The sequence below is a fragment of the Mustela lutreola genome, chromosome 1 (genome assembly GCF_030435805.1).
Source record: "Mustela lutreola isolate mMusLut2 chromosome 1, mMusLut2.pri, whole genome shotgun sequence".
Lineage (NCBI taxonomy): Eukaryota > Metazoa > Chordata > Mammalia > Carnivora > Mustelidae > Mustela > Mustela lutreola.
The window spans coordinates 217,315,268-217,340,649 of record NC_081290.1 but is presented as its reverse complement, the minus strand read 5'-3'; the positions used below and the strand labels follow the sequence as shown (position 1 = coordinate 217,340,649).

General features: G+C 38.9%; 1 protein-coding gene across 3 annotated transcripts in view; it reads right to left on the bottom strand.

Moving 5' to 3' along the window:
- The window catches only part of GRM5 (glutamate metabotropic receptor 5), a 536,398-nt gene extending 512,718 nt beyond the window's left edge, over window positions 1–23,680 (bottom strand). For 2 of the 3 annotated variants that reach the window (XM_059186935.1, XM_059186956.1), the window contains exons 1-2: window positions 22,396–23,680; window positions 4,465–5,326 (exon numbers count right to left, since the gene is read on the bottom strand). In XM_059186935.1, the coding sequence (XP_059042918.1) occupies window positions 4,465–5,125 (661 nt within the window). In that variant the 5' untranslated portion in view covers window positions 5,126–5,326; window positions 22,396–23,680. Of the gene's footprint in view, window positions 1–4,464; window positions 5,327–20,237; window positions 20,425–22,395 lie in introns of those variants that run through there. The other variant, XM_059186945.1, reaches the window with a different exon arrangement.
- Between the last annotated feature and the right edge of the window lie 1,702 nt (window positions 23,681–25,382).

Sequence of the window (25,382 nt, the reverse complement as noted above, 5' to 3'; positions counted from 1 at the left end):
AAAATATAAAAATCTTGTACATAAAGTACAATATACATGACTTTATACATAAAATCTAGTCTGTAACTACTTTTCTCAATGAAATAGAGCTAAATCAAGGAGAATCATGTAATAATGGAATGTATGCAAGTGTGTGATTACTTAAACATCAATACTTTAAGGGAATTATTGAATCTTTAGTCATGGGAGTATGGATGAAAGACTTTAAATGTTCCTTCTTGCTAACAGCATTTATTTCACAGTTATAAAATAACATATTATACTTCATTTCACATTTAAATACAAAGAGAGTAATTCATTTTAATACATGTATTTTGTTTTGATTCTGAAGTATTAGTGTTATAGTAGTATCTAGTTGGGAGACGGGGCAGTAAAAGTCATGGGAACACATCACTGTTTATATATGCTTATACAGGACTCAGTCTTGAAGGTATTCATTATGGTTAGCTGAGTAATATTTATGGCTTCAGCTAGGCTCTACATGTGATTGCAAGTAATGTGGGGTCAGGAAGGCAACTGTGTTGGATCTTCATTGGGTGCTCTCTCATAGTTGAGGTCAAGTGGTCTAAGACGGCCTCATCTGGAAACTCTGGGTGCTCTCATCCTTCACATGGTGAGGACAGTGTTCCAGGACAGGCAGACAAGAAGGGAATTCCTCAGTTCCACCACATCTTATTAACCAAAACAGTCATAAGGCTGGTGCTCCTTGGGAGTCAGAGGAAACTACTAAGTCACAAAACAAAGGAAGTCATCAAAGCAGCAGGTCTGCCACACCTCCAAACAGGCAAGCACCACTGATCCTGTGACATCAAATGGACCCACATACCAAGGTCTGCAAAAGTGCTGAGGCAAAAGACCCCTGAGATCAGAGAGAGCATTGACTGGATTGATGCCTCTAAAGGACTAACGTTTTTTCTTCTGAATGATTTCTGTTCCTTCCCTACACAGCTGAAGAACTAGTGAGGTCTGCATTTTAAAAAGAAAAAATTCTTTCATTTATTCTTCTCCTACCCACTTAAGCTTTTTTTTTTTCTTTTTTCACTTTCATACTATCAACTTGTTTTCCTAGAAGGCCTAGGCACAATTTCTGTATGGTTCAACAAGCCACTGTAAATACTAATCCTGTAGCCTAGAAAAACCACGTATCAAGGAAATGGCAAGTGTAAGAGATTAGCACTGAAGCTAAACCCCTGATCTCGTCGTGCTCTCCTCTAGGATTCTGTGACAGCAACACTTTCTGGAAGGAACACTTTGTGAACCCTGCCAAGGGGACTGTACTACCATGTTTAAGTTTGACGTAAATGACCAACTTGCAGGGTGGGGGAGGATAAAGGATTTTTTTAATGGGACAACATCTTTTCATAGACCTCAATGCATCTTGGGAAAGCATTTAGAAACTTCAATGCTCTTTAAAAAAGAAGAATATCAACTGGGCAATAGTGGGAATAGTGTGAGATACTGGGACTGAGAGACCCAGGGCTAGAGAGCATTATCCCACTTCAGCCAAGAAAGAGGCTGAAGGAAGAACTGGTATTACCATTTCATGGAAAATATCTCCAGGCTTTCTGAGGGGCCAGGCCGTAGAAAACCAGGTATCATCCTGGGGAGTTTCCATAGCACCCAACAGAGCTGTATGCCCTTATACTCCAACACTTTTCTGACCCCAGATGTGATTTCACTGTGTGACACTTCCTACCACCCCACTCCTATGCAGATAAATTGTGAGCTGCACCACCATATAACCTCATTATCCACATAATTGCTTGGGATCAAAGCAATAGAAATACTTTCTGACTAAACCACATAAAGAAATAAGCCAAAGAGTATTTCTTCCGGTCTTTGTCCATACTTGAAGCGTGTTCTCTCCTAAATCCTGTTGGTATCCAAATATTTTGCCAGTATTTAGCAATACAACTTCTATTGACCTATTTTTGGCAAAAAAACTAAATCTGCCAGGATTTGGCAATGAAATTTTTATTGGCTTATTTTTTTTTTTTTTTTACCTACATATAGAATGTTCCCGCTTAATGTTTATGTTTCAATAGGTGGCTTATGTTTATACTACACAACTTCAAATGTTGGCATGTAAAAGTTATGCAAGAAAAGTAAGTCTCTCCCATTCTACCTGATCCCCTAACTCTTTTATTTCCTCCTCAGAAGAAGCAACTACTACCTGTTTTGTTCTTCTCTGAGAGCAATTCAAATGAATCAAATGGTTTACATAAACTCCATTTTGCACAAATAACATGCCATTACACAAAACTACACCTTGCTTTTTTTCACTTAAAAAATGATCTTGGAGTTCATTATTATGATTTTATTACCTACAGGATGCTTCATTCATTTCAATAGCTATGCAATAATACTTACATGAACAAATCAATTTATTTTATTAGATCACTATTGGCATACATTTAGGTTAAAAAATTTTAAATTAGAAACAGCCAATGGTCATTATTATGAGTTTCACTTAGAGCACAATCTTGAATTGGCCTGTCCTACATAGAGACCGAGACTTACTCTTCAAAAGCTAGAGGGAAGTCCCTAATGAAATTTATAATTTGAACCAAAACATAACTTTATCCTTGGCATTTTTTAAACATTTTTTTACTTTCCCAACTCATATTTCCTCATGCCCTTTTCTGGAAATCCATCTCTTCTTAATTTTCACCTTTTGTCAGTATTCTTCCTATCAAAATCTGACTCAAATTCCATTTCCTTCTTGACGATCTCCACCATGGGGCCCATCCCCATAGAACAGGACTTGATATTTTCCATGTCAGTTTACTTTAAAGACATATTGGTAACTTCTTGTCATCATGAATGATGGTTATATAAGCTTTAATGCATATCTCCTGTCCTTGGACAGACTGCCTACCCATTGAAGGTATTAATATATAAAACAGAGGGCTGTCCCCTCACAGGACTATCAGAAGTCCTTACATGTATCTGTGCTTAATAAATATGCATTGTGTAAATATATCCTCAGGTGTGATTACATTGGATTATGTTCAATTAAAATAGGCCCTAAGCTAGAAGTCAGTAAGGAGGAGTCCTACTCTTAAAATTACTATTAAGTATATATTAGATGGACCATTTAAATGCTAAAAGCATTTATATTTTAAAATGGGAATAAAATATCTGGATTGCCTGTATCACTGGATTGCTGTGAGACTAAAGTGAAATACTGGTTTTACAATGAAAATCTCAGCATTAGAAAAAAATCCAAAGTCTCCTCAATCATCTATCCATCACTCAAAATCTCCACATACCAATATCTCAATAAGTAAACTACAAACTTATACACAAGAATTTCCATAGGCATAAAAATCTCAGTCTAGTATGGGAGACCATTTTATGTTTGTACAGATTTGACATTGTTAATGAGTGGGTACAGTAAAATCTACATTACACTATTTCATAATGAAGAGTTGGCTACAACTGACTGGTGATTGGTTACCAACCTCCAAAGTAGGTTCATTCTGATCATTTCATAAATTGCTCAATAACTCAACCCCACATTTTAGAGGACTGGATTTTTTGGACCATATTGATAATGTCATTGCAACATTTTTTCATCTTAACTAATCCTCACCATGCTTCCATGAACTCTAAAAGTATTTTGTACCTTCTGGCCTTAGTATAGGCAGTATGTTGTGCTAGAAAGAGTGTTGTGTAATTAGTGAGTCTCACATTTGGGTCACTTAACCTCTGTAGTCAAACCAAACCTATCCCAAACAGCCTTGGTCATGAACTAATAAGTTATGTATATGAAAACATTTTTGAAGCACTATAACAAATAAGAAAGACTAACATTGTTATTGTTATAAAGCCTTGGTCACATTTTGCTCCTTTTTTGCTTTGAGCATAAAGAAACAATAAATTTCAAAGGAAAACTAATTTTGAATTGTTAAAAACTTACACTAAGTATCTTCTAGACAAGGGTTATATTAATTCATACATATCTCTCTTCCAGATTTAACTATACTCTCTTTTGAAAAAGAAATAGTTGAAAGACTAAACTGTTTGGTAATTTTCTATTACAGTAGACCTGGCCAGAACAGACTGCCTCCAGTCCCTACCTGCATTTATGTGTACCTCTCTTTATCAAAAACAGTTGGAACAACTTTAAGTGTGAAAATTATGAAATGCTAATTAGATTTCAGAAAACTTAAAAATCTCTAGAATCTTCATAGCAGAAATACAGGTAATATAATATGGTAATAGAACACACAAAAAAATTCATTTCACCAAATGATGGCCACATCAATATTCATATTAGCCTAAATCCAAACCTCCCTAGACATCTGCCACTTGACCTCTTCTTTTATTACTGGGATAACCAGGCAACTCAAAAGATCCCAATAACCAAGAATATTTTAGCCTTCCAATATCTGAAATTATAACAGGGAATCTGCTGAGTGCATAAAAAGACATACATCAAGGGATATAAAGGATGCTTACCTTCTGTGTGCACAGCTGACACATAGGTCCAGTTGTACCTCTTCACTATGTCCACCATGGCCCGTGCTTGCTGAGCATCTGAGGGCACAACCCTCATGAAGTACTTGAACAGAGTCTTGTCACTCAGATCCATGCTTGTTGCTGAGTAAGCAATCTGAGGTATGTTGAAAAGCTGGAGCAAGTTCTGGACCTGAATGGCCACAGAACTGGAGCCAGGCCCAATGACCCCTACGATGGGCTTCTTGGAGCGGAAGGAAGAGGAAGACCCATCCACGCAGCGCACCAAACCTTCTTCTTCTTCTGAAGAAATGAGGGAGTCCCTTATGAACTCAATGCTCTGCTCTAGGGCCACAGCCGAATGCCAGCAGGAATCCCTTATCTCACAGCCCAGGGTGATGTTGGGCAAGAGCGTGGGGTCTGAGTTGATCCTTTCCAGAGTATGCAGCATGGCCTCCACTCTCTGAATGCCATACTGTTCACGAACTGCCCCACACTTCCTCTCATGAACTTTGTCCACTGTGGGCTGGTGGTGGACAGAAAAGAGAGCTCCAATAATGATGTCACCCGGCATGTGAGCCACCACCCTCCTCTCGCTGGACTGTGCACTCCCACGGACATCTTCTTTCAAAAGCAGAACTGACAGGATCAACAGAAGGACCATTTTAGGAAAGGAGTTCAGGCTAATAAAGATAGCATGGTGGGGAAAATTTAGGAGAGTTCTGATAGATAGAATCAAACAACGTCCTATGTTGGGTGGCAAACCAATGAATTAGTCAGTAATTTAGATGTGCTCTCTAAAGGACCACCATGTCCCCACGTACCATTTAGTTAGATGCGTCCATGTGATCATGATCTTCAAAACCTGGAAAAAAAATAGCATGGGTATTTTTAACAACGTAAGTACAACTACTTTGGGAAGCTCTAATGGTCTATACTAGTAGACTTTGATGATGTAGATTAGGAATATAATCTTTTTGAAAAAAAACAACCTAAAAATCTTTAAGACTCTCTTTTGTAATTGTGTAATTTGATGAAGCAATCCGATAGAGCTTCTTGATCCTACTTTACGTGCATTAATACCTTTTTTCATTTGTTCATCTGGAGTACACAAAAGCAAATCTATGTGTGGCAGGCCGAATGATATTCTTATGTGAAGATGAGAGAGAGCATCCTAAAAACAAAACAATGGCATGAATAGAAAACTTCAGGAAGCATGCAAACCAAAATAACAAGCATTAGTTATCTCTGGGTGATGACAGTTTTTGTTTTAGAAATACTTTTTCTTTCCAAATTTTCAGTATTAGGATATATTAATTATGTAATCACAAAACTAAAGTGACTTTCTAACAGAAGCTACATAACCCCTCTTCAAATGCAAGGTAAGGCAAGCTGAATAATCTTCCCAATACGTAAGTATTGTGTCTAGTTTCCATATAATATAGAACAAAGTCAGTAGGTATTTCCAAGTTAAATGAACTATAGGAAAAAAAGAAGAAGAAGAAGAAGAAGAGGTTTGGGGTATTGCAGAGTGAAATGCTCCCAAACTAGGTAGAAAGACAAAGGGAAGTGGGCACTGGTTTGGGGCAAAAATAATATTCAGTTCAAGTTGCAGTTCTGCTATTAAGAATTATTAATAAATTGTTCAACCTCTTAGTACCAGAATTTCCTCATCTGAAAAGTCCCATCATATGTACTAGGCTACTGTTATGGGAAACAACATAAGATATCAACTATGCAGTTGTTTTGTATATTGAATAGGTATATATATAGATATCTATATATCTATATAGATATCTATAGCTATAGATATCTATATATCTATATATATCTATATATATCTATATATCTATAGATATCTATATATCTATCTATATAGCTATAGATATCTATATAGATATATCTATATAGATATCTATATATCTAGATATCTATATAGATATATATATATATATCTCCATCTCCAGGACATGACCTTTTCTGTTATTACATTTCTAAGGGCATTCTGTAGCTAGGTGGTGAAGACAGAAAATTCTCTGGCAACCCGCTCAGTCCTCCAGAGTCTTCAGAGTAATTACAGAGTCTTGTAATAAAATTCACAGTAATCAGTCCTCTATCTCCGATCCAGAAAAAAAAAAAAAAAAAAACTCCATATCACAAAGACTCCAAGGGCTAGAAGGATGCATATTTAGAACTATCCTTCTGAGTAGAAACTTAGCAGTGCTTTGAATGTAGTCATCTATTTCAGTTTAAACTCCCGGAAAGACGGAAATGTGTCCCTAATTGCCTACAGCCAATTCTAGCAGAGTTTGTAAAAGGGAACTGACAAATTAGTGATTTGGGTTATTGAAAGTATTGTATAAGAGACTTATTTGTTACGTTATCCTCTCTGCCAGCAAAGGATCTCAAGTTGTTTTCAAGTGACTAACTTCCTAAACAACACCTTTCAAAGACAGGTGATGCTTCTTCAGGAATTTACACAAGCATGATGCTTCCCCAAGAATACTAATGGTTTTCAAAACCCATCAGGTCTGCAAAAATTCTAGTTCCGACACCAAGTGAAGATGACCTGAATCACAGTTCTCGTCATTCCACGCATCCCAACATTTCTACCACTGCCTTCTACTGTCTCCTATGGCAACAGAGAAAGGCTGCCTTGCATAGGGCCAAACATTAAAACAAAAAACCTTATAAAATAACCAGATGTTCCAGGATAACTAGATGTTTAACAATATTTAGGGCAAAAATCAGTTTTGGTATGGAAGTTGGCATTGTAGAGAAGGAGAAGGGAGCAAAGGCTGATAATAGTTTTCTCATATGAGAAATTATTTGAATATTCTCAAGCTTTCCCTTCATTTGCTTAGACCGAAGACCTAGAGACCAATGCTTGTTCTCATGAACATGTGACTTCTACTGCTTATGAGCATATCTCATAACCATATCTCATCTCTCATAAGCATATGAGCATATCCATATATAAAGAAATCACAGTGTCTTATTAAATCCAGAACATTAGTGAGAAAATGCAATAACAAAACAGGACTCATTTTTATTACATAACACCATCAAAGTGATAAGTGAGACTAAAAGTGGCCTATCAAAATGGTGAAACTAAAACATTCTCGTGAATTTTGTATTAGAATTATTTTAGGCAAGCTCTGTATATATTGAGAAATACTCAATACACACACACACACACACACACAACACTAAAATATTGTCTTTCAGTTATAAGCTAAATTAATTTTTTTACTCATTCAAAAAATATCTACTAACTATTGAGTGGGAGAGACTAATGTAACAAAGAAGACAAAGAAGTGCAATGATGCACACTGATCAGTGCCATAATTATCTTTCATTGAACACCCATCATATGCCAGGCACTTGTTCATTAACTCATTTAACAAATATTTATGGCATGTCTATGCTATGACTCTGTCCTGGAAATTAAGTATTCAAGAGAGAATAGGTGATATTTGCTTCCTACAGGGCTCACAGATCAGTACTCTAAAAGATGACTTTAGCTAGAGCCTGGGAAATGCAAAGAACAATCAAATGAAGAAGGCAGTCATGTGAACAAGTATGGCCAGAGCATAAAGAATGGGAGCAATCGTGGTACAAGATGAGGTGCAAAAATAAGAAAGGGCCAGACCACGTAGGATCAGGTAGATGCTTAAAAGGAAGTTGGATGTTAAGTGCAACAGAAAACTACTGAGGAGTTATAAACAAATGACTGGCAGAATTCAGTCTTACAAAAGATTGTTCTAGCTGTTCATTGTTCTGGATAATGGGCAGAAAAAATCTGATTAGATTATACACAAATAATCTAAGTAGCGATCTGATTATACACAAATAATCTATTATTTGTTATCTATTATCTGATTATACACAAATAATCTAATATAATCTATTATAGATTATAATAATCTATTATATATTATACACAAATAATCTATAATAATCTATTATCTGATTATACACAAATAATCTAAGTAGGGAATTACAGTGGCTTGGCTACTATTGGGGACAGCAGATACAGAAAGAAATGGACATCATCAGACATATTTTGCAGGTAGAATCAACTGGACTTGTGACAGGGTGTGGGTTATAAGGTAGAGAAAAATTAGGGTCTACTCTTAAGTTTAGAGTCTAAAAATGAGTGTATTTTACCACTTAAAGATATGGGATAGACAGGTATAGCAGCAGGTGGAGGCAGAGAAAACCTGAATAACTTTCTCTTGAACATGTTAAATGTGAGATAACCTTATTTTACTTTATTGTTAAAGATTTTATTTATTTATTTGACAGAGAGAGAGAGGGATCACAAGCAGGCACGTAGCAGGCAGAGAGGGGAGGGCGAAGCAGGCTCCCCGCTGAGCAGAGAGCCCGATGCAGGACTTGATCCTAGGACCCTGAGATCATGACCGGAGCCAAAGGCAGAGGCTTAACCCACTGAGCCACCCAGGTGCCCCACATGAGATAACTTTAAAGCACCTAGGTTCGGGTGCCAAACAGGAGGGTGGATCTATAAGGCTGGATCGAGATGTGTGTTTCCAGTTAGATATATAAACTGAGGATCACCAATACATAAAACCTTTGCAGTGAATATAATCACCTGAACAGCAAGCATAAGTAAAGAAAAGGTGGGGCTGGGAAGTCAGTCCCACATACAGGCCAGATTGTGGAAAAGCCCATTAAGAGAACAAAGGCAAGTCATAAAATAGGGAGAGAACATAAGAACACACAATGGAAGAGGAGCCAGAAGAGAATGTCCTGGGCAATTTATATTTACAGACACACAAAGGGCTTTCATGTTGCAAATAATAAAATACATCGTGTTCTCCCAAAGATATAATTTTCTATATGCATTGACTATCTGTGTGTGGATGTGTCTGTGTGTGGCAATAATCCTTATAGCAACCTCGAGATGTAAGTATTATTTTATTATCTCCATTTTACAAATGATGGTAATGGGTTATGGTAAGTTAAAAATTGCCCAGTCGCTCATAACATATAAAGGTGTCTAATCACTGTATTGTATGCCTGAAGCTAATGCAACATTCTGTGTCAATTATACTTAAATAAATAAATAAATGAAGTAGCTGATCCCTTAGAAAGTGGTGGACCTAGAATTTATGTCTATGCTTAATGATTACATCACATACACTTTTCTTTTCTTTTTTTCTTTTTTCTTTTTTTTAATATTTTATTTATTTGACAGAGAGAAACACAGAGTGGGAACACAAGCAGAGGGAATGGGAGAAGGAGAAGCAGGCTTCCCATTGAGCAGGGAGCCCGATACAGAGCTCAAACCCAGTACCCTGGGATCATGACCTGAGCCGAAGGCAGACACTTAACAACTGAGCCACCCAGGAGGCCCTCCATCACATATACTTTTCATTATCCCTTGCTGCCTTACTGCCCCTTCCCTCAAGAAAGGTATTTCCCAAGGTCATAAAAAAATGAGAAGGGCCACCCAAACATAGTTTAAACACCCCAGGGATATAGAATCCTACAGGAGTTTCCTTTAAACCTAGAGGGTGAAGAACATTCCAGGAAAATAGATGATTCAGTGTTTAGAATGTAGAAATGTGTATGACTGTCCAGTACAAAAGTGTTTATATTGCTCTGTCAGCCCCCAGTAGATTATGGCCTGCTGGATTATAAAACAATGACTGTTTAAAAAAAAAAAAAAGCAATGACCACTGCTGTGGATGCACACAATGGCTGTACTTTATCGACATCAGCTATGAAGCTCACATACCTGGAAAGTACATTCTGAAATATATTGTGACTTGGAAACTTGACAGAATCGTGCCACAACTTAGCTTATTATAAGGTTAAACAAGAGATCACATGTGCTCCCAAAATACAACAAATTAATGGAATATAAATTCCAGATAGACCAATCGGGTATACACTAGCTCTCGCACCATCACTCATTTGTCGAATATGTGTTTATCAAGTAACTACTATGTAACAAGCACTCTTCTAGGTCCTGAGGCTTCAGTTATGGACAAAGCAGACAGACATCCATGCCCTTCCAAAGCTTAGACTCTAAAGGCGGGGGGTTGTCAGACAATAAACAACATAAGGAGGTAAAATATTGTATGTACACAGTAATAAGGGTTAAAAAGAAGACTAGAGCAAGAAGGAAGATAGAGTCAGAGCTGTCAGAAAATTTTAATAATGTAACCAAAGAAGTAAACACATTAAAAGTAAAATCTGGGGGCACCCGGGTGTCTCAGTTGGTTAAGCAACTACCTTTGGCTCAGGTCATGATCCTGGAGTCCCTGGGACCATGGGGCCAAATCCAGCTCCTTGCTCAGTGGGGAGACTCCTTCTCCCCCGACCCTTCCCCCTCTCATGCTCTCTTTCTCTCTCTTTCAAATAAATAAATCTTTAAAAAATAAAAAGTTAAAATCTGGGCAAAGACCTAAAAGAAGAGAATGAGTTGTGCAAATATCTAGCGAAAGAACATTCTAAGTAAGGCCAAAATCAAATGCAAAGCCCCTGGGGGCAGACTTCTGCTTCATATGTTGAGGAACAACAAGGGCAGTAAAACTAAGGAGAGAGAAAGTCAGGTCGAGAAACAGTATGATCATGTGGATTCTTTCTGGACTTAAATAGGCTGGGCTTTAATATCATGTGAGAGTGATTTTCCAGAAGAGTTTTCAATAGCAGACAAACACACAAAGACCAACATTTTGTAACAAGAATTAGGGCACAAAGGCAGAACTGAAGAGGCAGTCAGGAAATGACTCCAAGAAGCCCAGTCGGAGAGAGGACAGTGGCTTGGATCAGGGAGACGTGGCCCTCTCCGTGGAGAGAACGAGTGGAAGGGAGAGCAGAGGAGTGTGCTGTCAGATGGGACTTGGGATGTGAAGGAAAAATAAGGTTCAATGAAGACACTCAGGTTTTCGGCATGAGCAAATGAAAGATGGTACCACGTTAACTGAGGTGGAGGAAGCCATGGAAGAGCAAATTTGGGTGGACTTAATAGAAACTAGTTTTGATGTATCAATTTTAAGATATATGTTAGAAATTCAAGAAGAGACATTTAATAAGCAGCTGGTCATAAGAGGCTAAGGTTCTCAGAGAGGTCTGTGTAGGAGATATAAATGGGGGAGGCATCACTATACAGATAAGCATTTTTTACAAACCATGAAACTAAAGGAAGTCACCTAGGACATGCAGATAGAAAGGAGACTAGCTCTAAGACTGAGTCCCAGGGAATGCCAATGATTAAGCTCCCAGACATGAGAAACCAGCAAAGGAGACTGGAAAAAATTTTGGTACTATTTAAAATATAAATATGATATCAATATAAAACACTGAGTGTGTATGTATGCACGAGGTCTGGAAACATACATAGTGGACTAAAAGGGTGTTCTCTGAGTGGTGGGAATACGTGTAAATTTTCATTTTTTCTTTGCCTTTATCTGTTTTCCAAATTTCTACATTTGCTACGAAAAGATGTTATTTGTGATATTACTTGAAGTATGGGACTGAGGGGTCTGACATTAAATTTCTGCCCCTGTGGCCCTTATCTCTCTTGAATCTGCCCTTCCTGGGGAGTAAACTAGTCAAGCAAATTTGTATCCCCTTCAGGTATACACTGCTTTACCCAATGGTCTTATTCATGCTGCTTCTGATCCTTTACCTGCTCTTGCCTGAGTAGCTTTTATGGCAGAGTTTTTAAAGAAATCAAGTGGACCTGGGTTTGAGTCCTAAGACTGCCATGTGTTGGCTATGTGCCCTTGGTCACTTAGCCTCTCTGAGCCTAAGTGGAATGACAATAGTATTACTCTAAGGAGTTTTAATGAGGACTGAATGGGATAATATTTTAAAATAGTCCTTTTATTTTATTTTTTTTTGGAGTCATATTATTTTTTTTAATTTTTTATTTTTTATAAACATATATTTTTATCCCCAGGGGTACAGGTCTGTGAATCACCAGGTTTACACACTTCACAGCACTCACCAAAGCACATACCCTCCCCAATGTCCATAATCCCACCCCCTTCTCCCTAACCCCCTCCCCCCAGCAACCCTCAGTTTGTTTTGTGAGATTAAGAGTCACTTATGGTTTGTCTCCCTCCCGATCCCATCTTGTTTTATAAAATCATCCCAGATCCTTCACCTTGTCGTATTGCTCTATCCCCTGAATTCACGTCACATTTTTATTGATACTTTGTGTTTATTACTAAGCTAATATTATAGCTATTTCTACACATTTCATCATCCAACAGACTTTGGGTCCCTTAAAGGTTAAATTGGTACTATATACAGCAACTGGTATAATCTTTGCACAAAATAAACATTCAATAAATTCTGCTAAATGAACAAATAAATTCAGTGAAATGCTTCCACTGAGTTTTCTGGTCAACTATCTGATTGAGGTTCTAAGATACTATCCCTTGCCCCACCCTGGGAAATTGAAAAGTGGATAATAAAAATTCTTCCGTCCAATGGGTTCAGACAACAGAGGTCCTCAAAAAAAGAAGCAGGTACTGACAATCTAGCAGGTAGAAACCTTTAGTGTTCCTCATGGCTTTTCAACATATTAAGAAAAATATCTTTACAGAAGTGGAGAGAGCCCTGTAGATAATTCAATTCAATTGAGACTCACAAAGATTAAATGATTTTTGGCAGGTCTGGGAGAAGAACCCAGCAAAATCCCATCTCAAAACCCAGGTTTAATCACATTCTACAACTTGGTATCTGCTCTTCCATAATTTTCTAAGCATATAATTTTTTATCATATTTTTAAATTCAAATAGTGTTAGTTTGAAATCTCTATCAATACATTTTATTCTACTCTCTATATTGTAAATATATTTCCATATCGGTTCATTTTGTTGATGGAGACAACAATAATAATTAAAATATATAGAGAGAGTTCACCACATGTTAGGCACTATGTTTAGTGTTTCAAGTGAAAAATATCATTTGTCATAAAAAACTGTAAGATGAACAACTTTATGCATATTTTACAGATGGGAGATATGAGGCTCAGATAGATGGAATGGTTTAATATTCTAAACTAAGTGACTATCAGAGCCAAGGTTCACACTCAGAGCATCCATTTCTTTTTAACAGTTGCATAGCATTCAACTACATTATTACACCAAAAATTATTTAATTATCCACATATTAGTAGATATTTAGATTGTTTACAGATTTTTCTACTGTTATAAATAATATACTTTACTTACTTTTGAAAGTATTTCTATAAATGCATGATATGGCTGGCATGCACATTTTCACATTTTATTATCACATTTATTATTTAGATTTTAAAAGGTAACATCAACTTCCTGTATAAGTTTATGGGTGAGGCCATTCCTCCTTAGGTATCTCACCATGAGGTATATTCATTTACTTAACAAGAGTCTTAGAGGGGGGAAAAAAAAGGGATGGGAAATAGTAATACTGTATTATTTTTTCAATTTATAGAACCTTTTCCCATTATTAATCTCACTTCAACCTATGACAAAATTACTGCCAAGAATATCTGATTATCCCATTTTATATATCAGAAAATAGAATCTATTAGAGAGACTAAATAGAGAATAAATTATTTGCTTTAAGTTATAACTCTGATGTAGTAGAGGTTATAGATTGGTAGCAAAAAAAAAAAAGAAAAAGAAAAAATCAGGTTCTTGTTACAGAAACAGAGGAAGAATTAATACAATGATTTTAAAAGGTTTCAAAATGTTATAGATCTGCAACCTTATATATGGAGTGCTTTAATTCAATCAAAAACAGTAAATGATAGGAGTTTACATAAACAGTGTAACATATAATAGATTAGTTTAGGGTCTTATTTTCAGAGCCACTAGTCTGCTTTATTCAATAATATATCTCTTGGTTCACAACATAATAAAATTAATCACTATCCCATTATAGAAGAGAGTAGACATATATTTGATATGCATAAAGTATTTTTGCCTCCAGTAACCATACAGTCTTCTATTGTATCCTAATTGAAGAAAAAATGTTAGTGGGTAGAATTTGCATAAATGGCAACTTACACTGTAACCAGATTCACAGCTCACATTGTCTTTTATTCTTAACAATCTTCTCAAACACTGACCATCTTTCTGGCACAGATGTCTCTTATATAACTTAATCCCCACACAAGCAAATCACACAGTTTGGGACATCAACACTAAAATGATTCCTTCTGCTTGAGGAAGTCTCATCCTAAAGAGACAGGGGTGTCAATATTGCATATGCCATGAATGCCTTTGATGTATTTTCCTAAAAACAAGTGCATCCCATAGATGAGCGAGATTCTGAGGTATGATACCGAGAGCTTTATAGTCTAGGAAAGCTCCATTGTTGGAGCTATCTCAAGCACACATTTGTGACCTTGTAAACAAGGAAGCCCAGAACCCTCTCTGTTTAGCTCAGATCCAAAAAACGTGCCATATTTTCAATGAAACTCCCTTAAACCAAAAAGGGGCCATAAAATATCATTGTACAAAAGTGAAATCTGTTATTTTCTGCATTAATTAAAAGGTGCTAGCACTAGAATAAAGCTCACTAAATCATTGTAAATCATTAAACAACTGGTTTAGTAGTCCATGAAGACCTGAAACAGCCTTCTACAGCAAAGCAATAAAAATGATGTAATCTACTGTTAACTAGTTTCAATTTAATTATCAAGCAGGGATTCCAGGCGTCTTCCCATTTTGCAGCCTTCAGCTGCTTTCTTGTTATTTATGGCATACCTTGAAAGACTGTAAAGCATTATTGTGCCTATTATATTACCTATCATCAGGTGCTTGAAAATGTGCTTTTGCACATTTGATCTCTAGTTACTTATCAATGGCTAATATTTATTGAGTGACTACTTTGTGCTAAATAATGTACAAGCATTATTTAACATCAGTCTCAAAATGACCCATGAGGTAGGTGTGATTACTACCTACATTAAATATCTCTAGAAATTGAGATTTTGAGGTGAAGAATCTTGCCAGGAGTCCTATACCTATAATAAATGGCAAAGTCAGGACATGAACCCAACTCCCTCTGGCTCCAAAGCCCATACTCCACATAATCGGATGATAATATCTCCCAAAAGACCAAATGGGTTGGCTGGTTAAACCTTATGCATTGACTCCAAAACATTCTGGAGACTCTCTCTCCTTTACATTACAAGTTTATGTAATGCCAGCCAACCACATTTAGATGCCATACAAGCCAACTAAATAAATAGAGGTAACTCTATTTCCTGCAATCATTTAGATTATAGTTCCCCAACCTTAGCGACATACTGTGGAGGTTTACTGTCCTGTGCCTTGTAGAGGTCTCTAGATGCCAATAGCAAACACACCTCCTCTAGTTGTAACAAATGAAAATGTCCCCAGACACTGTCAAATGTCCCCTGTAAGTCAAAGTCATCTCCAGCTGAAAACTTCTGATCTATATCCTGGCAACATCTACATAAGCATCAGAAAAGAATATAATTAAGAACTAATCATCTGGCTTTGTCAGTCCCAGAAAACTTTTTCCTGAAGCATCCTAATAATTTAAGAACAGTAGTTTGGAATAGGTTTGTCTTATGCCTTCTTTAGTTTATAACTTTTTTCTGGCTACATTGTATTGTTTTAAAGCTTAGAATTGCAATTTGAGAAATACAGATTAAATCCTGAGAATGAAGGATTATATTGCCTTACATCAAATAAGCATGGTAGCGTGGTTCTGAGTGGTCATAAGTCATTTATTATATAAATGAATGAGAAGAGTATCCTGTGATATACTTGATCATTTCAAAGGCCATTTTTAATATGAAATATCAAGTTCATTTTAACTTTGTAACAAAGCAAAGAATACTTTATATAGTAATTGTACATTAGTTTTTCAAAATCCAATTTTTATTTTTAAAAAGGTAATTATTATGCTATTTACCTTTCTTCTCAGTCTTTAAAGAGTTCTGCCTTATTGTGTATTAAGGCAAATTAGTCTTTAAGAAATATTTTTCAATTATTCCTTTGTAAAGTATTATGAATGTAAATAGGCTACATTATTATTATTATTACTATTACAGTGCCCACTAGCACCATTATGATTATGATCTTTTAATTTTCCTCATAACATTTATGTTTAAGAGCATTAAGCTTATGAACAATGACCTATAGCCAGAGTTACTGTGGAAAATGATCATTAGGGAATTATTCATAGGTCTGATATTTTTATAAGACCAACAGAATAGTATCTACATAAAACACATTTTTCACATATAAGTCTTTCCTTTAAATTTCCCAACTAGTTTGACTAAAATAAGAGAAGATATTTGAAACAGCAATTATGTACCAACCACAGGGTTGCTGAAAAGATTAAATTCAGAAACTAGGGAAAGCTAGGAAACATTTGATATCAAAGGCCTAGATGAGATTAACAGTCACAACTATGATTTCTACACTCTTAATTGTGGTCTAGAACTTTGCTTATATTTGTACAGTTAATTCATCATAATTATTCAATGCACCTTATAGTGTTACAACCTGTTCCTCATTTTTTTTTAAACCAAAGTCCATGCCCAGCATGGAGCCCAATGTGGGGCTTGAGCTTAAGACTCTGATATCAAGACATGAGCTATCTTCAAGAGTCTGACATTTAACCGACAGAGCCACCCAAGCACCCACTCACCCCCCGCTCCCCATTTGAAAAATAAAGAAAACAGAGGCAGAGCAATATTAAGTAACTCTCCCTTGGTTACACAGCTAGTAATCCCATACAAAGATGGGATTCAAACTCAGGCAAATCTTGTGTGAGCCTCTGCCTTTCCAACCATACCACAAGTCACTGGAAATCACAAGAAAACAATTCCATAATGTTTTGGCACACCATAGATTAAAGTTACCTAATGTGATGAAAGAGGGTAAGCTTGATTTCCAAACCAATCAATGTATGTATTTACTCATTTTTCCCATTTCCTTTCATATGACAATGGAAGGAAAACAACAACTTGGTTTTAACAACAGAGAATTAAGAACAAATATTGCCTTGCATAATTGTTATGAGGATTAAATAACACCAGTGCATGGCATGGCACCCAACATGCTCAAGGAAGGGTAGGTGCTGAAGCAGTGATGAGCCTGAATCAAGGCTTTTGTTTGGTTACCCTTCTGACTAAAGTTGGATATATAATTCAAACAAAACTAGAACTGGTAAAATCTAGATTTTTTTCTTCCTCTGTGAACTTAAAGGAAATGAAAGCAGGCTCATGGCATAACGCTTTTTACAATTACGTTTTAACTGACTGAGATGAAGAAATACCAAGAAGATATTGCCTTTTACAAATAGCCAAAAATTCAAAATCAAAATTCAAATTTTATTTTTCACATCATGAACTAAAAAAGATTTCTTTTGATGCTCTTATCTTGTGTCCTCCTAAGCTCCACTCATTAATGAAAATAATGACTAAATGATGCTCCAGGACTAGCATTAATATTCCTCTGAATTTTAAAAATAACAATATTTCTAAACTGTAAAATGTTCCTGCTTTGTATTACTACACCTTCAGCATATCCAAACTCCGAACAAACCAATTAAGTTTAGCATATCCCAATAGATATCAAAAGATAGTCTTCAATATTTTATAAAGTTAGTTTATACTCTATTAAAATAACAGAGCAAAGAGGATAAGGGAAGAATAGTTGAATACATGTCTTTCTTCATCCCATAAGGACAGAAAGCCTGGGAGAGAATGGTATACAAATAAGTACAATATTTTTCATGATTACTGTCATTTCATATTTTCAATCTGTAATTTCACCTATACTTTATTGACATTTAATTTAGTTTTTTAATCTAAAATGCTCTTAAAATTCCGTAAAAGAAAATGTAAGACTCCTATAAATTCTTTAATGTGTTTTGAACAAAAATGAGAACATTAGAAGTATTAAAATCCTTTAGTCGCAAACGTGATATTTGTTTTGTGCTGATTGGACAAAGTCTTCACGTTGGTGTTTGTCACCAGATCCATCACATGGACTCTTAAGTGATGGAAGAGGCCTGTGTCTCCCTACGGAAGTACATATTTGGATTGTTCAAACATCACACCCTCTCCCAAATAATCTCAATAAGTCCTTTAAAAAATCAATATTGCAGTTTGGTTTCTCTTTAGGTACAGCCCACAGCCAAAATACTGCCTTGTGACCGCAGAGATCTAGGGGGTGCAATGAAAATATCCAAATGATACATTGTGTCAAGCAGAGTGTAAATGACTAGGGGAAATCTTTTCTCTTACAAGCAGCAGTTAGGTGAAAAGTATTCTACCCACATTCTTCTCCTAAGAAACCCTGAAGGATCTGTCCGACGTGCTGAAACGGTCCCCCCTGGAGAAGCCTTTGTAGGATGTGCATTAACCTGATGAGTTTAGGAAGCAGTATTTTCAAGTCCCAAACTAAACATCCTTTTAGACAGAAACTGAAATCTATAGAGGACAGAAATAGTCACAGTTGATTCTTAAATGTGAAAATCATAGATACACGAGAGAAATTACAGGAGAAAATTCCTTGTGCTCTGTGGTGGTAATGAGGGGCACAAAGCACATCTAACAAGAGGCAGCATACCTAAACACATCAAAACTCAAAAGAGTATCTAGAATGTTGTCTAACTAAGAGGATTCTACAGAAAACCTTGGCTTAGCCCCACTGGGAGAAGAGGCTGAACGTAGCAAAAGGCAATGTTAACTTGGCTGTCTCGAATGGCCAGAAGCCAACATTAAGAATACAGATTAGCTCTGGCTGAGTCTCAAGGGACTTAGAACAATAAAACAATATGTAGAGAAAGAAGCAAAAGGTGGGAGGGATACTCTGCCTTCCCACCGGCCTGTGTCAATTTCTTAGCGGGAAGTAAAGTGTTGGAGAATCTATCTGCCTGGTTACTCAAGCTTACAATTCAGCTGAGGCAGCACCAGGATTGTGCCTAAATAAGCACAAGTGCTTGTTAACCTCTCCTCAATTTCCCTGCCCTACAGCACCTGCTCCGGAGGGAAATGAGGGCGATTGGAAATTGCAGCACCAGTTTCAAGAGCCTTCCAGGCAGACTCTTCATTTCCCTTCATGAGGTCCAAAGTCTGGGTTAGGCTCCGGTCACCGGTTAGCTCACGGGCCTGACTGGGGTTCTTTCCCCAAGTCACTGTAGCCTGGGTTCCCTCCTCGGCATGCTACTCATGCTGCCGCTCCCGGGTCACTGGCAGGCTGTGTTTCCAAGGGGAAAGATGCAACCACAGGAGAGGAAAGAGTGAGAGGGCGCAGACTGGGGTTCAGAAAGAAGCACGCTAGCCTGAGTGAGAGCTGTGATTTCAGCACCACCCGCTGTCCCCCCTCCTCCTGCTGCAGGCGCTACGGTTGCAGCATCTTACCAATCTACTGGGAAGCGATTCTCCTTCCTTCCCTCTCCACCTCTGCTTCTCCCAATTCCGAGCCCTCGGGTGGTTTGGGGCAGCATAATCTGCATTCTAAACATGCGCACCTGGCCTTAGGGAGCGGGAACTCGGATCCGAAGGCATGCAGGATCCGTTTCTCAATCCTTGCAGCCATTCCCTCCTTTATACCCCATTGCTCTTGCCTTTTCTCCCAACAGGTTTAACTAAGGCCATCAGCAAACAGAGCAGACTTTAAGCTCAAGGTCTGACCAACCTGCTCCACGCTCTTCCCACTCCCAAACCAAACTGTGAGGTACCCAGCAAGCTGATAGCTCCTACATCCTTCCCGAGCGCAGGGACACTTGGGCACACAGACCCTTAGCAAGCTTACCCCCCTCTTGGCCGCGCAGCGGGCAGTGAGACGCAGTCTAGCTAGCCCCCCATAAAGTTGGGCTGTGCTGATCAGCGGGGCAGAGTCAGCCTCTCCATTCCCAGGCTCCCCACTAAGAAGATCTTAAGCTCATCTCCTGCGCTCAGTGCGCACAGAACAGCAGAGCTGAGGGCGGCGTGTGCAGCAATCTCCCTGCTACTGAGAAAGGGGAGGGTGGGGGGGAAGGGGAGTTCGCGGAGGAGGGAGGGGTGGTAGTTTGTATTTATAGAGAACAGAGTTCTCAGCGCAACTTTTTGGTGCCACCAAGTGGCACAGTGAGTTCCTTTAGGAACACAGACTTTGGGTCGAATCTGGATGGGGGAACCAGCTCCGAATCCAGATGCTCACATGATAAGAGGAATCAGGGGCACCCATAAGACTTGAGTTTTCCCATGTGCACCTTCATATCTCAGCACCTGGGATACAGATCCCTGAGTTCTAGGAATAAGCTTGCATTAAAGGGAAAGAAGTACCTGTGCCCTCCTTGGACAAGTGGCAGAGGTGTCAAAGACAATGGGCAGATGCCACTTGCTTCCTAGGAGTCTAGGAACCCTTGCCTCAGGAACAATATCCATTCTCCTCTCCCTCCTAACCTCTGTGCGCAGATTACAGCGTTCTCAGATTGCACTCTAAAACCTTCCTGCCATCTGGAATGCCCAACCTTTCAAGTAAGATGCCATTCATTTTCCTTGTTTAGAATCAATTCCAGATTATTTCCCAAACCCTCAGATTCAAAGAACTTCACAGCTTGCCACCAAAGCTCCTTCTTTATTTGTTACCTTAAAAAAGCAAGTGACTTTAGGCTCTGTGGATCTGAATCTCTCCAAACAGCACTCAGAACTCTAGGTTCCCTTGGTTATAGTCTAAGCGTCTGCTTGTCCTTCTCAACCATTTCCACAGACCTCTCAGCATGCATTACACCAACAGCACAGCCAGGAGCTTGCAAATGTCTTTGGTACTTTTAGGGAGAATGCCCTGAAGATTCATTGATCTGGATTTCTGGGTGCTCTTCCTTCCTTGTATGCAGATCTAAAAACCCATAGGATCACAGAAAGACATTACTCCACAGAACTTCTGTGCCCTCAAACACAGAAGAATCTCTATGATTTGCAGAAATGAAAGAAATGGAGAAACTGAGTACACAAAGGTTAAGGGACTTTTTCAAGGTCACACATTTTCCTAGAGACCAAATCCAGAACTACCCAGGGTGGGACTAAATGAACACACGGATACCAAGCCTGACTTCCAGGCTTCCTCTCCTTCTCCTCCCCCATCCCCATTCATTCATACTCAACTCCCTTTCCTCCCCAACCCCCACCCATTCCTCTTTCTGACCCCATCCTTTTCCAAAGTTCCATAAAGAAACCTAGTGTAAGGTTTTTTCCTTATCCCCCACTGGGAGTACTTGAACCTGAGCTTATAGGTCCAGAGCGATAGGTATACCCCCTTAAAAATGGCCCCCTGATCTAGAAAACCTCTTCCTCCGTAGTGCAGTCATGCAAGTGTCATTTTAGAAATGGAACATTGGCATTCACTCCCCGCCAGGTCTCTCTTCTGCTGCTTCTTTTCAGGGAAAAGCATTAGCGAATGCTCTTCCTAGCCCCCAAACACCTAATGGTCTCAAAGACCGATAAGCTCCCTTCTCCCTACAAGGCACCCTTTTGTGCACATGTATCGGTATGCGAGAAAGAGAGACCGAAATCCAAACGCCTCCTTTGGCTCAGATCTCTATTTTCTCCTCTGCTTTTTTTTTAGTTCGTTTTCTATGGAAACGAGCCCACTTAAGTCCCTCACTTATGCAAATAAAATCAAAATGATCTTCATAAACCTCTCGTTGGAGCGACGCCGCGGTAGCCTGGGCTCCTGACTAGAAATTCGTGTCTGATTCACACAGCACACGTCCTTGCAGGGTGACTTTTCTAAACTTGCAGGACGTCTCAGCGTCCCTGGCTCCACCATTCTCCACCTGCCCACCACCTGCCCTCCTGGGTGCCTTTGCCCGCGCTCCCGCCCCTCGCCTGAATGCTACCCGTCCCCGTGCTGGGGGAGGGGCTCCGGCGCTATCCTACTGCCGTGGTGGACTCTCAAGCTGAAAGAATGAAAACCGCGCTGTGCTTACCTGGCGCGCGCCCTGAGCCTGGCGCCCCCAGCCAGCCGCTCCTCGCGGGCTTCCTGCGCTCGCGTGCCGGCCTGGGCTGCAGCTGGAGCGCGAGTGACGGCGACGGAGGCAGCGGCGACAGGAGGCAGAGCGGCTCCGGGGCCCGCGGCGGTGGCGCTCTCGCGCGCGCCAGCGCCGGGAGCACGTGCCGCGCTCGGGCAGACGCAGCTGGAAGCGCAGCGCAGGGCCGCTTCCTACTCCTGCAGCGCGCCGCGCGGCGCGGCGCGGCAGGGTGGGGGTGTGGGCGGTGGACCGAGCAGGGCACAGACTCGGTGGGTAATCTGGAGCGTGGAGCTTCGTGGTCTCGGGGTGCAGGCGAGAGTAGGCTCGGGCTCCCTCTGCAGCGCTTCAGCTTCCTTCTGGGAGCTGCGGAAGGAGAAGAGCTGTGCGTGGAGGCGTGGGTGGTGTGTCACTCAGAGAGAAGCTGGGGGAGCAGGTAGATAATAAGCTTCATCCTGACGATGGCACTTAAACCCCTGACAATGATTAGGAGAAGGGGCGTCACTGCTGGAGGGTACAGGGAACCAGGAAGTCAGGGAACCCCAAGATGATTCAGAGGTGTGAGTGCTGAGAAAGAACCGTCTCTTTAACGGCATTACTTATTAATAATGCCATTTCGCATTTTTCTGCACTTCTTACAAACGATTCTTTATATATACATTAAAATTTCTCTCTCCGTAGTAGTTAAATATGTTTTACTTACTCAAATGACTTTCCTTTCCCTCCCCCACCACCCCCATTACTACCAAGACTGTAAAAAATGCTGAAGTTATCTTTACATTCCAAAAACAGACTTCATTTCCGCCCTTGAAAAAAAAAGAGATTGGTATAAATTAATTGCATGGCTTAATGTAAAGAGAAGAAAGACATTGCAGCAATAGGATTATTACTATTCCCATTATACTTCCCTAGCTGAATTTTAGGAGCCAGGTGCTTGCAGCAGTTGAGTGAAAGACTGAAAGCTGAGGACACTCAGGTTGAAGTGGATGGTCCTGATGAATACATTACTAATGTAGATTTCCCAGGAGACCCTTGAAAACAAAACAAGTTGTTCTTTGATTGCCTCGGATTCAACCAGAAAAAGATACCATATCTACCACACCTTGTTGATCTTCACAATGGCATCTTTCTTCTCCCCATTTTCTTATGCACCCTGATGGTGGCATTGTTAGTTTCTCAGATTCTTTGACTGTAATCCAGGAAGCAAGCTTTAGTACTTTGTAGACAGGCCAGCAAAGATGCAGTTGACCTTCCTGAATGAAAAAGATGAGAAACATGGTATGGATGAGAGAATACAAAAATAATGAAAGTACCTAGGAAAATAAAGGGGAACTAATGGCTAGCTGATTCTGGAGATGTAATTAAGTTTGATTTACAAAATGATTTGTTAGCCCACTTGTCTGGGGGCACTGATGATAAGGAGGTCACAAATTTGATCCTGGCCTGGACTACTCAGCTTTGAGTGAGCATAGGACACACTAAGTTTCCCATCCTTCCTCCTCAGCTGGAACTAGCTCAAAGCACATCAGTGAGTGAGCTAAACCTAAGAAAGAAGGGGTTCTCATGGTAGCTACTTAGTTACTTAAGCTTCAATTTCCTATGCATATTTCCTGCCCTGCTATCTGCCATGGTTGTGGAGAGGATGGGATGAGATAACACATGTCACAGCATGTCAGAAATGATAAAGCACTCCATAAATAGAATACATAGTTTACCAAGACAGATCCACTTCTGAAAGTTAAAATGCAAAGGACATTCCCCATGTTGAACAATAGTGATATTTTCAGCAGAGAAGGAAAACACAATTATATAATCTTGAATTGCTCAATGACATTTTACAGTATAGCTTTACCTCACAAAGGTAATGTGCTGAATTAGGTAAAATTAAAATTTAAAGGAGCAAAGAAACAATGTTTTAAGTCCCCAAAATAAGTTTTCATTGTAAAATGTTCAAAAATATCTCTTTTGCCTTATAAATCTTACGTAGAATAGTGTAGAGGAATGAAAAAGTTATTTATACTTATAACCGATTAAATTTAAAACTTGGAATTTTCTTTGATTCCTTCCTTTCTCTCACAGATGATAATTGGTCAGAAACTGGCTCTACCTTTGAAATGTATCCAAGAATGCTACCACTTCTAACCACCTTCACAGATACTGGTTGAATCAAACTATCATCATCTTTTTACCTAATTACAGCAATAGCTTCCAAACTGGTCTTTCAGCTCCTTCATTTTTTCTCTATAGGCTATATTCAACACAGCAGCCAGAGTGGGTTTTTTGTTTTAGTTTGGTTTTGTTTTCTAAGGAAGTTAGCTTAAATCAAAACCCTCCAGTAACTTTCCATTTTACTCAGAGTCACACACAAGTCTTCACTATGACTCCACATAATCTGTTCCCACTCCATTACCTTTCTGACCTCATTTCCTAGTACTCTTCCCTTTTCGTTGCTCCTTCTGCTCCATCCACCAGGACTCCCTTGCTATTTCTTAAACATGCCTGACATGCTCAATCTAATGGTCTTTGCATTAGCTGTTTCTTCTGCTTGGAAAGCTTTGTTCACATGTTATCTTTGGGCTAAATTCTCTCCTTAAATCTTTGCTAAAATCTTATGCCCAACAAGTGTTTCCCAGACTACCCTATTTAATAGTACAAACTATTCTCCCTCAGGATCTTGGTGTTTCTGATCCCCTTTACCTAATTCTGTTTTCTCCCATAGCTCTTAATACGGTCCCGTATACTATATCTTTTTCTCATTTGTTATGATTACTGTTATTGTCAGTCTATGCTCCTCCCTCCCATTAAAATGTGAACTCAAGAAAAGGAATCTTTGTTTTATTGATATATTCTAAACACTGAGAAGAAAATTCTACCATAGAAACAACTCACTATGTTTGTTTAAATGAATCTGTAAATAGAGGTATACATCCTTCACTTCCCTAGTTGGC